Here is a 17081-nt window from a genome sequence, read left to right as displayed (position 1 = left end):
ACACATGTACCATGAACAATACTGGTCATGTCTAATCACAATTCACTCTCACAGACAACAACGATGCAGAAGTATGAAAAGTTCCACACACCTGGGATACACATACCTTGAACAGCTCTAGTGAGTTCGGCAGACGACATGCTACTAGTTGAATACTCTTTGTCTTTATCTTTCTTTCCTTTCTGAGCTTTCTTTCGTTTTTTCTGGCTTGGGTTTTCACCCCATAGGTTGGAACCTCCATAAATACTGGGGATATTTAACAGAGCTATGCCTTCCAATGAGGGTCCATTGGCTAGGTCTAGTGAAACACCATCACACTAGAAACAACAGGAAAATCATTTAGATGAATGTGAAAACATGAGATATCGTAATGGTTCAATTTAATACAATTATTCAATTTAAAAATTATCAATTACAATAGCACTGTACCAACTACTTACTTTCCTCAGCTTGATCAGTACAAACCTTTCTCCATACTATTAGAAGTTATTAGTAACAGTACTGATAGAAACTTGAAACTAACACAACTGGTACATTAATCCAAGCAGAAACTAAACAAGTTTGGACGAATGTGAAGCAAGGAAGAGTAAACAAAGAATGAATACAGTGCGAAAAATCATCACTGATGCTCAACTTACCATAATGTCAATATCTTCATGTAAATTTTTACAGGTTGCTGCAAATGTCTCCGAGGTCCCAAACTCAAAATACCACAATTTGTTCTTCATCCTGTGCATAAAATAATTTAAATTGATAAAAAAAGACATTTAAATATTAAACTTTATTACAATCAAATCTTAGAAAATAAATGACTAGTTCTGGTGGTGCAGAATGGAATTTTGACTGTGTAATGACAATGCACAACTACAGGTAGTTTGTACACCTCTGGGCAGTTTTTTGTTACTGCCATAGTCTGATCAGTTCCCAGCATTTGTCCCTCAAGACGAAACTATAATATTCACAACACAGGTGCTTTATCTAACAAGGTGATGGATTGGCTAAATGACTTACCAAAATCTAACAAAGTGAAATTAACAAATATTTTCAATGTAAAGGATTGAGTGAATGGATTAGTGTGGAATAAAAGATAAACTTGATAACAGATAACTGCCTTAAAGACTGACACATTGCAAGAATGAAATAGTTCCTGCTGGCAGAACAAAAATGTACAACAGGACTGGGCTTATACTGACTAGCACTGGGTGTGGTTCTAACCTCAGACCTCCATGACCCATGACCTGAACTCAGACACCTTAAGGTACATGGATTAACATATACACGCCTGATCTTTGTTATCCACAGATAACACAGGTAACATCGTGCATATAAAAACCCAGCCCCGAGAGCTGGCAAAACAAACACACACACCTGTTGATACAGGTAAAAACTACCGGTTGTCACTTTCATTTTTTCTCCACCACAGGAGAGGCATTCAAAGGGAGAAAACTTTGACACAATGACATCAAATCTGTCAATCTTGTGACAAGATATCTATCAATATGTGATGGATCTGTGAAATATATGGCCTGAGCAGCAGATTTAGCAACTGTAAGCGGACAGATCTTTTCAGTTTTTAACAAAACCTTTATAGTGGAGCTGAACAGTTTTTGTATCTCCTGGGTTAACTTCGTTCATAAACTTCATTAAGTACAACTGAAGATGGACTTGGCATTTTTCATCAAGCATGAATAGTCCGGGAAATCTTGCATGATGGCAGCATGGATTTCTCTTCATAATTCTAAAGCTTAACAATTTCATATATACACTATGATTATTTATGTATCACTCATCATCAAAGTTGGTTTCAGTTCATTTCAACAAATTATGTACATTGGATTTTTGTACAAATCACAGTGACAAACAAGAAGGAACAGAAGACCACACCTATATAAACATTTGATAAGAACAACCAACTACACAACAGAACTAAACAATAACCAACTACTGCACCCATCACATTACCAAGGCTTGAAATTGAAAGGGGTCTGCTGTCTTGGTGATATGGTCAGGCCAGTAACAGTTGATCCAACTCACCTGGGATGTAATAATGTGTAATTTGGATACCAGTGGCCATAACTACAATAAATCTAAAGTATGGATTCTGCACGATGTCTGTTTGTTAAATTCACCAAAACTCAGTTGTATATATAGATATAAAACAGAAACTATTAGTATAAACATTCATGATTATAAAAAAATGTTCGAATGACTGCAAGGCAGGTATAAAGCCCTGGTGGACTTGTTCTATCCTGGTATAGTTAAATGTACGTACAGTAAGTATAACTAGAGAACTAAACACAGACATGCATATATGACAAGATACAGGGCTGGCTGATGGTGATATAAGTTAGTTTGTTGCTAGAGATTTGATTCCATTATATTCACGATCCTTTAATTTAATATTTTAATCAGTTTAATCATGTTTTTTTTCATTCAACTGAAGGACCAGCTAACATCCAGGAAGACAGGTACCTCTTAAATTACACTGAACCCAACAGCCAATTACATTCCGTAGTTAAGTTCAACCCCAAGGATGAAGTTTCCATGGAAGTAGGCCACATCATTCACACCCCACCATGTGTACTCAAGTTGTACGGAAGCATTTACAGATGCCATCTAAAGATATGCGTCCCTTATTGCCTAACAAGAAAACAAACGGCCATGTGGACACATAGTTCTATGATAAGAGACAGGTACACTCCAGATTTGCCATCTTATAGTGGAGTCAGGTTGAGCTAGCCCTGAGACATGGAGGCTGGCTTTCCCATCTGGCCCTCACTAAACAGCCCCCTATATACAGCCATCTATCTCTCATCTGTAAATAAGCTCCAAATATTTAAGGTGTTCTTGTGTGGAAGTCTCGTCAAATAAAGGCTAGATTGTGCAATGCTGGTGTGTGAGGGGGAGGCCTGAGTGTTAAGCCCTCACACAGCCATGTAACTGTGATCTAATACCAGGGAAGGTAAGGGTGGAGGAGGAGGGCAGGATGTTCCCCCTCAGGCTACATGAACATGCTTGTTCACACACACAAACTATACTCCCCTCACTAATGACACTTCACAACAGAACTAATTTAATTTCCATCTCCAAATAAGATAAACACTTACCTTGGACTATTTTGACAGAACATGCATGTACATACAGATTTCAAAATAAAATAAGCTAACCTGCTGTTGAATTTTTCAGGATGTTTTTCTCTCATTAAATGAAATCTGTGAGCAATTGACGCATCCTGTAAAAAAACATAATAAAAATTAAATAAAAATCAAACCAGTCACTGTTTATTAACACAGTTTTCAATGTAGCCTAAAAAAAGTTGATGAACAAAACATGTACATATAATATATAAACAAATACACAATATATGACCTGTGCACCTGTCCTGGGTTACAGCCATTATTTTAAAGGTAATTTATTTACTTATTTAGTTGCTTGATTGGTGTTTTACGTTGTACTGAAGAATATTTCACTTATACAATGGTGGTCAGTATTATGGTGAGAGAAGTAGAGCTGGCGAGAAACCCACAACCATTCAAGGTACATTTGGAACTAGTCAATACTAAAACTATTATAAGTTCTCCCTGTTAATACATTAAACAAGAATAACCTCTGGGAGCAAGTCGCATTTACAGGGTTAGATCTAACCAAGCCGCATTATTGAACAGTTTCTACTCACCATCCTGACAGAGAAGTACACACAGCTTTGATGGTGATATTGGGGATAGGGTCTCCCAACTCCTAAGCTTATCTAACAGTGTACTGGTTCTACTCACCGCCCTGACAGAGAAGTACACACAGCTTTTGATGGTGCTATTGGGGATAGGGTCTCCCAACTCTTAAGCTTATCTAACTGTGTACTGGTTCTACTCACCACACCAACAGAGAAGTAGTTGTTGATGATGTTACTGGGAATAGGGTCCCCCTGTTCCTCCTCCACATCATCTGGTTTAGAGAATTCTATCTGCCACCGGTCCATCATTACTTGTGTGCTGTGTTCTATTTTGTGTAAAATTTTTGCTAAATTGTCACCTTCATAGCCTGCAGAGATAATCAGAGAAACTCATTACAAATTATGCACATACCAAGGATGTCAAATGAATTGCCACAACCACATAATACAGAAAAAGCATATGGTCATAAGACTGCAGACTCAATTTAATACCTTATGAGACTATGGATGTGTATTTATAAAGGCAGTAAAAAGTACAAAACTCAATCAATAAAATGAAAACTAGTGAAAACTATATAATGAATTTTTTTATTATTTTTACCTGCCTGCAGAAAAGAGTGGTTTCTTGTAGGTGTAATTCTAGGTGTGAACATTGTTTGTGTTTGTAGATATTATGTTACACAGCCATGTTTATTTATTTATTTGATTGGAGTTTTACGCCGTACTCAAGAATATTTCACTTACAGGACGGCGGCCAGCATTATGGTGGGAGGAAACAGGGCACAGCCCGGGGGAAACCCATGACCATCCACAGGTTGCTGACATACACAGCCATGTTGTGACATGATGACAACAGAAGCAAGGTCAGGATAATGATTATAATATGTATTAGGCAGGTAGTGAGTGAGTGAGTGAGTGCTTGGGGTTTAACGTCGTATGACGACGAAGGAATCATTTGGGTGCATGCACGTGTAATGTGCCTCCTTGTTGCAGGACGGATTTCCACCGCTCTTTTATTTAGTGCTGCATCACTGAGACGACTTACCGAAGGCAAGTAAGCCGCCCCGCCCGAGCCATTATACTGATACGGGTCAACCAGTCGTTGCACTATCCCCTTCATGCTGAACGCCAAGCGAGGAAGTTACAACTTCCTCTTTTAAAGTCTTAGGTGTGACTCGACCAAGGACTGATCCTGGATCTACCGGTCCCGAAGCGGACGCTCTACCAACTGTGCTATCCGGGCCGGTTTAGGCAGGTAGTGTCTAAAAGTCACAGTAATTTTTGCTGAAATATTACTTCTGGTAGTGTTTTGCTGTTATAAGAACACTGATCAAGTTTACACAGGTGTGTTTGTTTTTTTTTCATCACTGTACCTGGCAGCATAGGATGCTGCTAAGCTAGTGCTAAGCTAAAAGTAGGGTGTAGCAGTGTAACTAGTAAAATGTAGGACATTTGAATAACAATATAACAAAATATACAAAATCATTTACATTAAAACTTCACAGAAGTGGAAGTGGATGGGAAGTTCTTTCAACATACATTTGAAAACGAAACAGTTGAAGAAATTTCCCATCATAACTGCATCATTTTTGGACTCTTTACTGTGAAAATAGTTATGAGGGCTCCTCATGCCCAGTACGGCTTAGCTCAGGTAACTGGGAACAACACAATTACCACATGTAGTAATATTAGTACATAGCATGTAGTAATCAGCCTTATAACAATAAGCATTTAAGTTGGCTTTTAGAGTGTACATGTTGTAACATAGTAATATGTAGTGTATGTATTTGACAAGTAATGCATAAACTGATAGATACATATATCATGTAATATGTGGCAGGTAGTGCAAAAACTGATGGAACATGCACTACTTGGTATAACATAAATGTAGCATATAGAAACTGCTACATGTAGGTAACATGTAGTATGTAATTGACACATGTACATGCATTATTAGCAGACATCCAGTTTGGTAGATGGTGTAACTAACCTCCTCCCCAGCGCAGACACCTAGCCAGGTCATTGCCTGTCCCCAAAGGTAACACTGCCACTGCAGGCTGCACCGTGTAGGTCATTTTATCTAAGGAGAATTACAAGAACAACATCATCATCATCATAGGAGTTGGTGACAGCGGGTCAATGATGATATGAAAAACAAAAAAAAAGTACATATCCATATCACTCTTTGTTATGCTTCAGTAAACTTTGATTTCATTACAAAACATGTTTTAAACAACTGACACAAAGGCCAGAGTATAACATTATCCAGTACAAAAACTCCTGACATCAACCACTTGAGGGACCCTCTCTAGTTCAGTGAGCTAAAGTGTCTTTGCTGGAGACCATGCTTTGAGTAATGAAGCTGTACATTTGAATTGAGCTCATGCTTATCCAAGTGCAGCTTCACAAGAGGTCTATCTGGTACTTGGCTCAGTACAAAAATACCCTCTCAGTACAAAAGTACCATGCTCAATACAAAGGTATCCAGCTCAGTGCTAAGATACCCTCCTTAGTGCAAACAGACTCAGTACAAAGGTACCCAGCTCAGAAGAAAGATACCTGGCTCAGTACAAAGGTACCTAGATCCGTACAAATATACCTTGCTCAGTACAAAGGCACCTGGCTCAGTACAAATATACCCTTCTCAGTACAAAGGTATCTGGCTCAATATAAAGTTACCCAGCTCAGTACAAAGGAACTTGGCACAGTACAAAGGTCTAGTTCTAGTTCCTTCCCTCACCCACCTGTCTATGTTCATGGGAAACTTTCTCATATTTCTTATATTTTTGTCGCTTTCTTATATTCTTGAACATGATGACGCACACAGTCAAATAAACAAAATCCATCCAACAATCACAGACTTAAAACAAATTCTCAAAAATTATAGTTATAAAAAGGGTTTTTCAAAGGACATTTCCACTAAGCATTACACAATGAGCATGCAGTAGAATTCTTGGATAGGGCCTTACCTAAGGAGTCCAGCAACCAGCCAACTGTTCCATCACCGCCACAAGCCAATATCCGACAATTGGGAACATCATTGAAAAACTGTAATCTGAAATGATCATCATGTTCTCATTTAACCAAATGATATTATGTAACAAATGGTAGGTAAAATATGGAAGAAATGCATGTGATGAGCCTCAAGTACCTTTTTTGCTTAAATTACCTAACATTAACTGAAATGCAGCACAGATCCAGCTGTAGCTTGCCAATACAGGGGAGATAATGCAGTATACACAAAGAAAAGTAGAAATCCATGTTGAATTATGTCCCTTGAGTCACTGAACACCCTTACACTCATATGGCCTACAATACTCCAAAGCAGTTGTGAGCATGGCAATTTTTTATCATTCCCAGACTCATATACTTTCTGGCTTAAAGGTGAACTGCAATGCATTCAAATTTCACACACACTGTTGTCAACATTCTTCTCCTCTTATTGTAGAAGGTAAATTACGAAAATTTGCATTGTGAAAATTATTCATCAAGTACCTACAATATAAATATATTTATTTGATTGGTGTTTTTACGCCGTACCAAAGAATATTTCATTTATGCGACGGCAGCCACCATTATGGTGGGAGGAAACCGGGAAAACCCATGACCATCCACAGTTTGCTGGCAGACCTTCCCACGTACGGTTTGAGAGGAAGCCAGCATGAGCTGGACTTGAACTCACAGTGACGGCACTGGTGAGAGGCTCCTGGGTTATTATGCTGCGCTAGTACGTTAACCGAGCCACGGAGGCCCCTTATAATATATATCTTTACAATTGTCAGTACAATGTATGGAAATGTCTGTCCCTTATCTTTGTTTCTAGAACATTGTGGCACCACTTGTCACTCATGTTACAAAAAAAATGTAGCTGACCGACAATTGCACTAGGGCAACTGAGATGCCAGGACATTCCAAAATTCAAGGCGAACAAGCCATGGCAACACTCAGTTTCAGATCAAAAACTTTTGCACTTCACCTGTGAACAGGTATCTTAATATCAACCCCTATGAGAAAGCTAAGCTTACCCTGGCATGGGTCCACCTTTCATTAAGTCATACACTTGACGGGGATTGAGCAAGTACTGAAACTTTCGTAGCATCCTGTCAATTACAAACAAAAATATACATCCATATGTAATTTGTATTAATTTATTTGTTTGATTGGTGTTTTTAATTCCGTACTCAAGAATATTTCACTTATACAACAGCAACCAGCATTTTAGTGGGAGGAAACTAGGCAGAGCTTGACGAACACACACGACCATCTGCAGGTTGCTCGCAAACCCTCCTACTTACATCTGGAGAGGAAGCCAGCATGAGCTGGACTCGAACTCACAGTAACTGCCCTGATGAAAGGCTCCTGGATCATTGCGCCATGCTGGCATGCTAACCCCTTTAGTCACGGAGGCCCCATTCACATGTTTTAGTGAATACTGTCATTACTTCTACGGTGATAGTGAGAAAGCAATAGTGATATGAACATCCCTCAATGAAACACAAATAGAATACATCACATAAACAGATAAAAAGATTGCAAGACTGTAGTATTTTCCACCAATTCATAAAGACAAAAATTTCATTACAACCTTCATTTAAAATATCACTTCACATAAGTCATGAAAAACCCTTGTCCAAAATTAAAAATTTTTTCTTTGACAAATCAATTACTTTGAAGGAGATTTATGTCTTTAAGTAAGCCACACCAAATTAAGATACCAAATGGTGAAAACTTACTTTGTGCCTTGTTTTCCGCCACTTTTAGGGTTTATAAATACAAGTAATGGATGGGAGTTATCTAAGGGTGTGATCTGAAATGAACTTTGACCCTGCAACAAAAGAGAAGACCTTGATATTTGTTATGAGCAAATTATCAGACATCTCCTGGTGAAATCATAATACTGCCAGTTTTAGAGTCTTTGTGGCAACTTCGCTGTTAAGTGGAGAACCAGGCTTTCGTGCTTTACACTGTGGTTGTGGTCAACAGCAAAATCAGCTGTTTCATGTATAAAACAATGTCTATTTATATCGTAACTATGTCTTCTCTTAATTATTATCTGTAGAAAAAGTTTCTTATATTTCTATACCTTGCCAGCATACCAATTTCAAATAATTTTCATGACTAAAGCAAACCACTAACTGATGAAATACTTCAGAATGTCACTGAGGCAAGAAAGAGAATATGAATACGGTTGAATAGCCCTGCCCTGAATTACCTCCCTTGTTACACCACAGCGACTATGACGTACTGCACAACTTGAGGCGTGAGACTACAAAGAGTGGACCTTGCCTATTAAAGCATGCAGCCTGTAGGTTATGTCATGACAGAGACAAATAGTTTTTAGGCAATAAAATGTAAACAAAAAAAAACAACCAAATCAGCCTTTGTGAGTCGCAGATGTCAAGATATCGTGAATAAAGTTCACCTTTTTCAGCTTAAAGAGTTTGGCGAAGCTCTCTGTTATATTTAATTAGGTCCACGATTTTAAAATAACGTTCTGAATTGATTAAAAAAAAAATTTTCCTGGACTTTCCAACTTAGATTACAAAATTAAAATCTGTCCTAAAACTAGGTCTTCAACTAGCTATGCCACTTTATCTCGGAAACTTGTTACTAGACATACTACTGAGGTGCCACCTAACCACAGTCTGCTTCTAGCAATGTACGTTTTTAACGAGGGGGTGATCTCAAGGTAGGTAATTCAGTGTGGTCCTAATCTGTGTTCTTCTCAGATCTCACGTACCTCATGGACATACATGTCGTCACACAGATCAGGGGACATACCTCATGGACATACATGTCGTCACACAGATCAGGGGACATACCTCATGGACATACATGTCGTCACACAGATCACAGGACATACCTCATGGACATACGTCATCACACAGATCAGGGGACATACCTCATGGACATACATGTCCTCACACAGATCACGTGACATACCTCATGGACATACATCTCCTCACACAGATCACGTGACATACCTCATGGACATACATGTCGTCACACAGATCAGGGGACATACCTCATGGACATACATGTCCTCACACAGATCACAGGACATACCTCATGGACATACGTCATCACACAGATCAGGGGACATACCTCATGGACATACATGTCCTCACACAGATCACGTGACATACCTCATGGACATACATGTCGTCACACAGATCAGGGGACATACCTCATGGACATACATGTCGTCACACAGATCAGGGGACATACCTCAAGGACATACATGTCATCACACAGATCAGGCGACATACCTCATGGACATACATGTCCTCACACAGATCACAGGACATACCTCATGGACATACATGTCGTCACACAGATCAGGGGACATACCTCATGGACATACATGTCGTCACACAGATCAGGGGACATACCTCATGGACATACATGTCGTCACACAGATCACGTGACATACCTCAAGGACATACATGTCGTCACACAGATCAGGGGACATACCTCATGGACATACATGTCCTCACACAGATTAGGGGACGTACCTCATGGACATACATGTCGTCACACAGATCAGAGGACATACCTCATGGACATACATGTCGTCACACAGATCACAGGACATACCTCATGGACATACATGTCGTCACACAGATCAGGCGACATACCTCATGGACATACATGTCGTCACACAGATCATGTGACATACCTCAAGGACATACATGTCCTCACACAGATCAGGGGACATACCTCATGGACATACATGTCGTCACACAGATCAGGGGACATACCTCATGGACATACATGTCCTCACACAGATCAGGGGACATACCTCATGGACATACATGTCGTCACACAGATAGGGACATAACTCACACACAAACATGTCCTCACACAGATAAGTGGACATAACTCACAAACATATATGTCCTCACACAGATCAGGGGACATACATACATGTCGTCACACACATCACGGGATATAACTCACAAACATACATGTCCTCACACAGATCAGGGGACATATCTCACAGACATACATGTCCTCACACAGATCAGGGGACATACCTCATGGACATACATGTCGTCACACAGATCAGGGGACATACCTCATGGACATATGTCGTCACACAGATCAGGGGACATACCTCATGGACATACGTCGTCACACAGATCAGGGGACATACCTCATGGACATACGTCGTCACACAGATAGGGACATAACTCACACACAAACATGTCCTCACACAGATAAGTGGACATAACTCACAAACATATATGTCCTCACACAGATCAGGGGACATACATACATGTCGTCACACACATCACGGGATATATCTCACAGACATACATGTCCTCACACAGATCAGGGGACATAACTCACAGACATACATGTCGTCACACAGATCACGTGACATACCTCATGGACATAGATGTCCTCACACAGATCAGGGGACATACTCACAAACATACATGTCGTCACACAGATCAGGGGACATACTCACAAACATACATGTCCTCACACAGATCAGGGGACATATCTCAGAGACATACATGTCGTCACACAGATCAGGGGACATATCTCACAGACATACATGTCGTCACACAGATCAGGGGACATACCTCATGGACATACATGTCGTCACACAGATCATGGGACATAACTCACAAACATACATGTTGTCACACAGATCAGGGGACATACTCACAAACATACATGTCCTCACACAGATCAGGGGACATAACTCACAAACATAAATGTCGTCACACAGATCAGGGGACATATCTCACAGACATACATGTCATCACACAGAAAAGATAAAAAATCTTGGAGGTCAATTACATTTACCATTTGGCTGTCAAAATTAGTTGAATCATTTCTTGTCAAACCTCTTTTCTCATTTTTTCCCTTTTCACCAACTGTGCGCTGCCGCTCCTGAAAAACAAAAAAAATACAAACCATAATTTGAGTCATCTTAGCACTTTTACAAACAGACAAATGCTGGTACCATTTCCAATTTTGCCGAAAACGCAATGGCATTAAAATGAACAGGAGTAATCTATGTGATGTTATTCCAGCTGACTGGTAAGATCTATAATTGTGCAATCAGCCTACTGGACACTATAGCAGTCGTAGTATTAAACAGTGAGTGAAGTGCGTTCCACTATATTCCCTATAATATCTAGTGTAAAATCTTCATATCTAAAAGATAACTAAGCTTACAATGAAACCTTTACAAAGGCCTCTCTGGTGAGACATCAGAGTGGAATTTATATCTATCTCTGAATACTGAGACACCATATATGGCACATGTACTACTTACACATATGCACCTGTATACATATACATGTATTCATCAGTTAAAGGATACATGAGAAACTTTGTTTTTCTTTGTTAATGTGCAGATTAACATGTGTAATAACAGTACACACAAAATTTTCAACTTTCACTTTGGGAATTAAAATTGGCTTCAAAGTTTTCTTAAGGCCCTAGCGATCAGTTCAGAAATTTAAAGGCTTGCAGCCATGACGTCAACAATGATCCCTGTTTAAAAAGAACACTAAGGGGGACAGACTGAACAGGTCTGGGGTAATGGGAGGTGGGGTGAGGGGAACAGAACGAATGGGGGCGGGCAGAGGGTGTGTTGATGGAAAATATGCATAAAATAGAGGGGTAATTAACAGGTATAAAAAATACCCCCCAAAATGAAATTTTTTAAACAAAACTTTCGGGGGCCTAAATTTCATTTGGCACAGAAACATTACCTTTATTTTATAGTTCCTTTTCATGTATCCTTTAAAATATCATTTGTGCTTTTCTACTAAATAGAGTGGTTAGGGTGGTGTAGGATTTAAGGATTTCCTCTACGGGTGACACAGGGTTTTGAAATCAGATGTTCTGTTTAGCTGAGTTGCTAGAGTGCTGGACAGGAGATCTAAGACCAAATCCTTATATGATGAAATCTTTTAAGCATTACACATGAGATGCACTACTAGCGCACACTAATCCAGGGCCCGCTCCCAAAGCCGCCTTAACACCAAACCAAGTACCGCTACATTTACTGTGGTAATGTACATAAACATATATCATGGGCATTATGCCTGGCAACTGTTATGACTGCTTTGTAAAACAGACCCCAGTTCTCTAAAATCTGGTACAAGTTACAGAGTAAGGACATTTCACCAAACTTTAAAACTCAGTCTTTCACAGCTCTTTATACTTCTAGCGGTCAGGTAATGCCATTTATGTACATGCAGAATTGATCAGAATATGAATCTATTTAAACTGACCTAAACTCCTGTTAAAGGTCATCATAAAGCTCTACAGTAGAAGTTGGTAAAAATGAGAGAAAGGTGTAAATTATTTACGTCTGACTGACATTCCATACCACCCAACAAGGTTAAGTAAGTGCTAATATTACATGTACAAAGAGATACATTTACACCACACCTTGGCAGTAAAGGTAAAGAATTCTGGGAAGGAAATTGGCACATGTAGGTCCTTAATATGACTGTGACGAGACTTTCTTTGTCTTGTGAACACATACATGACTAAAACTTTGCCTTAATGTGTAAACGGGCAATTTCTAAAAGAGGTCATTTTTTTTTTAACATGAAATAGAACAGATGAACTAAATGAGTAACCCATCAATGTGCTTTACTGAAGAGGGACACATTCAAAGGATCCAGGATTAAAACTGTAAACTTTCAAAACATCATAAGATCCAGGTCAGACAATAAAAGGCTCGAGTTCTTGGATCATGTAATGAAAGGATAGCCCCACAAATCAGGCTATCTTTGTTACTGAAAAGACAGAATTTTAAAATCTTTCCCTGCATGTCACTTCGGGTAGGTGTCACTGAAAAGTTTCATAAAATGAAACATTTACTTATTTCAAAGGCCATTCCCAGTGTTGTACATGTAGGAAGATTTCCAGCCTATGAAGAAAATACCACTTCATCTGGTCAACTAAACATTACAGATCCAGAATCAAGACACCATCAATGTATAAAAATTTATTCGGTTTTCAAAAACATTTGTCAAAATTTACTTAGACCTACTCCACAAACCAATAAATATGATAATCTTTACTACAAAAATTTTAACAGATTACGCTTCAGAATATCTTCAGGAAAAGTGTGCTGGTCTGTATGAGACTAAGGTGGCAATAGTGTGCTTATACTATGTAGCGCTTACACATCCATACACTAGTGAGTGTAGAACACAGAAACACATCCATACGCTAGTGAGTGTAAAACACAGAAACACATCCATACATTAGTGAGTGTGGAACACAGAAACACATCCATACACTAGTGAGTGTAGAACACAGAAACACATCCATACACTAGTGAGTGTAGAACACAGAAACACATCCATACGCTAGTGAGTGTAGAACACAGAAACACATCCATACGCTAGTGAGTGTAAAACACAGAAACACATCCATACGCTACTGAGTGTAGAACACAGAAACACATCCATACTCCAGTGAGTGTAGAACACAGGAACATATCCATACGCTAGTGAGTGTAGAACACAGAAACACATCCATATGCTAGTGAGTGTAAAACACAGAAACACATCCATACACTAGTGTGTGTAGAACACAGAAACACATCCATACGCTAGTGAGTGTAAAACACAGAAACACATCCATACGCTACTGAGTGTAGAACACAGAAACACATCCATACGCTCTTGAATTTAGAACACAGAAACACATCCATACTCCAGTGAGTGTAGAACACAGGAACATATCCATATGCCATATAAAACACATGCACACATTCATACACTAGAGGGAGTGAAACCGCTTTACATATCCATTTTTATTTTCTGTACAACAGACCTCCATTTACATGTAGTAGTGTAGTTGTTTCTCATACAGACTAGATCTGAAGAAAGGCCTTTTGCTGTTCCACCAACCAAATCCTTGCTCCTATATTTTAGGAGGTGAAATCTCTTCAGATCTATTGACAAGTCTGTACAGTCAGTGGCTACTACAGATCTGAAATTAGTTCACACAGTACAAATCAGGCTAAAGATTCTCAGCTGCATGTCATTAGCTCACCGTTAGCTCACTGCCAATACACTTGTGACCAGCTTCTATAAACTTATTTCTTGGTGAATGTGTATAGTGGAATATTATCATTCCTTTGGCCTTTGTCTCTACAGAATTTAGAGTTGGCCCAGTGATATGGTAATAATTGGGACATTCTTTATGTCCACCACAAACCTTGCAATCACTGTCCTGCTGCTGATTTTGTTTGTGGTGAACTATTAGCTTGTATATAGAGAATTGTCAGCTTCGCTTGTACTGCATACTTATGACAGCCATTCTTTCAGTGCTTACTTGAAGAACAACTGCGAAAGGAAATATTCACAGGATCAGTGTTACTGAGTTCTGAAAATATTGTGCGTGCCAAAAATATCCACAGATCAATTCTGTGAATCTTAACCATTCATCAATACATACACCCACTCATCCACCTCAGCTGCTAGTCAGCAAGCTATCCAGGACAAGCTCTGACGTGCATTAAAAGATGAACTAGATGCCTGGACAGTTCTCCCTCTTTGTCAGGTGTAAAAAGTAGCGGTGCTATGAACGCAGATGATGGTTACAATACTGGGCAGACAGACAACAGCTAGAGTGAGGGAGTACAGGGTTGTTTAGGGGCGTGTTGTTACCACAGGTTGTCATATACTATTTCTTCGCAGCGCTTTCTTCACAGGCCGACACAGTGCAACACAGTTGGTTATTGATTGAGATGTGAGGACTGGGCGTACAGACTACACAAAGCCGGTTACCATGGTAACCTAGACATCAATTACAAGATGGAGAAGAGTACGGCAAGCTGGTGTCTACAGATAGTCACAGGAAGACCCTTACTGTTTCTCCTTGGCCAAATGACTTTTCCAAAGTCAGAAAACATTGAAAATAAGAATTAAAATCAATAAAAACCTCTTTCACAAGAATAGCGGAAACTAATGACATTCATATTTATGTTTATGCGCAAATAACACAAATGTATGTAAAAAATATGTAGTATAAATAAATAAGTTTGCATGTCAATATTGCAGAAGTTGTCCATAGAATACTAAGTATTTGCATACAAAGTGTATATAGGATATATACATATATATATATATATATATATATATATATATATATATATAAAATAATAAAATGAAACCAGACATGAGCAATTAAGTGAACACCATTCTTTCTCTTATATATATTTATTTATTTCATTGGTGTTTTAGGCCATACTCAAGAATATGTCACTTATACAACGGCAGCCAGCATTACGGAGGGAGGAAATTGGGCAGAGACCAATCCGCAGGTTGCTGGCAGACCTTCCCACCTAGGGCTGGAGAAAAACTTTCTCATATAAGCTTATTGCTCAGGAAATGAGAAATATTGTTCATGTATATTAAAGAGACTATGAGAAAGCATACACTTGCATACAATCATGAAATAAGAGGAACATAGAGCTAATAAATTATTCTATGACTAGAATAAACTTGACCAAAAAGACATCAATTCAATGATGTTTACCTCTGTGTTTAAGAATATTTTACCTGATATGATAGGGCAGAGAAGCTGAGTGCCCAGAAAAAGCTTTTGACCAGTAATTGACAAACTCTCTCACATAGATTTTCAGCTACTAACAAGCTATTAAAAAATGTGTATGTTTTATGTTTAGAATGAAAGTCAATTGATGTTCATGTAAATAGCATCTTGGCAACAAAGCCTTCTCAACTGGGGAGAAAAGGGGGGAAAAAACATCTTGGAAAACATTTTCACTCTTGGTATTTCTTTTCTCCAATCCACACTCCAATAGTTCAAATAGTTTAATAATGTTGGTACTCTTGTAATAAATCCCAAAAAGTTTTTGTAAAAAAATAAGCACTTTTAATTTAAATCTTTTACATTTTCAATGGGAGATCATACTGGGATTTTATCCATAACGTGGAGACAACCTGAGCTTATTAGCTGAAGTTTACAAATTTGTGGATAAAAGTGTCTTCCCAACCATTAGTATCTACCCACATGGGACTGGTTGTTCTCTTTAGGGCTCTTGTGTTCAGTACTGTATTCACAGTGGTGAACACCCCAAGACACAGAGGTAAGGGTAGGAATGCATAGGGGTACAAAATGAAGGTGAAGAGGTAAGACTCACCAGTACGGCAGGGCAGATGGCTGTAGGGGGCAGGATGTGGTCCCGGAACTCACCCAGGTCACATTCTGGCTTCACCTGTGAGGCACACTTATTGTGTAACTGGGGAATTAAACAAACATGGAAACCCACTTACAACAAATACTTAAGTTTCTATTTAGTACCAAGAGAGACCAATTTAATCTGCAGAAAATGCATAGCCACTTACTATGGGAAAAAGCTGTTTGTTGGTCATATCTTGTCAGGGCCACATTTCAT

At 38.9% G+C, this 17081-nt stretch overlaps 1 protein-coding gene across 10 annotated transcripts in view; it reads right to left on the bottom strand.

The window, feature by feature from the left end:
• The window catches only part of LOC135461982 (diacylglycerol kinase beta-like), a 94142-nt gene that overhangs the window by 8620 nt on the left and 68441 nt on the right, over positions 1 to 17081 (bottom strand). For 5 of the 10 annotated variants that reach the window (XM_064739292.1, XM_064739300.1, XM_064739301.1 and 2 more), the window contains exons 14-24: positions 16827 to 16925; positions 15533 to 15553; positions 11483 to 11575; positions 8404 to 8495; positions 7696 to 7770; positions 6640 to 6725; positions 5661 to 5750; positions 3872 to 4038; positions 3168 to 3232; positions 639 to 729; positions 92 to 317 (exon numbers count right to left, since the gene is read on the bottom strand). In XM_064739292.1, coding sequence (XP_064595362.1) covers positions 92 to 317; positions 639 to 729; positions 3168 to 3232; positions 3872 to 4038; positions 5661 to 5750; positions 6640 to 6725; positions 7696 to 7770; positions 8404 to 8495; positions 11483 to 11575; positions 15533 to 15553; positions 16827 to 16925 — 1105 coding nt within the window. The remainder of the gene's footprint in view (positions 1 to 91; positions 318 to 638; positions 730 to 3167; positions 3233 to 3871; positions 4039 to 5660; positions 5751 to 6639; positions 6726 to 7695; positions 7771 to 8403; positions 8496 to 11482; positions 11576 to 15532; positions 15554 to 16826; positions 16926 to 17081) is intronic. The other 5 variants (XM_064739295.1, XM_064739294.1, XM_064739296.1 and 2 more) reach the window with 5 other exon arrangements.

Source organism: Liolophura sinensis, chromosome 1 (assembly GCF_032854445.1).
Source record: "Liolophura sinensis isolate JHLJ2023 chromosome 1, CUHK_Ljap_v2, whole genome shotgun sequence".
Classification (NCBI taxonomy): Eukaryota; Metazoa; Mollusca; class Polyplacophora; order Chitonida; family Chitonidae; genus Liolophura; species Liolophura sinensis.
This window is presented reverse-complemented; position numbering and strand designations above follow the sequence as displayed.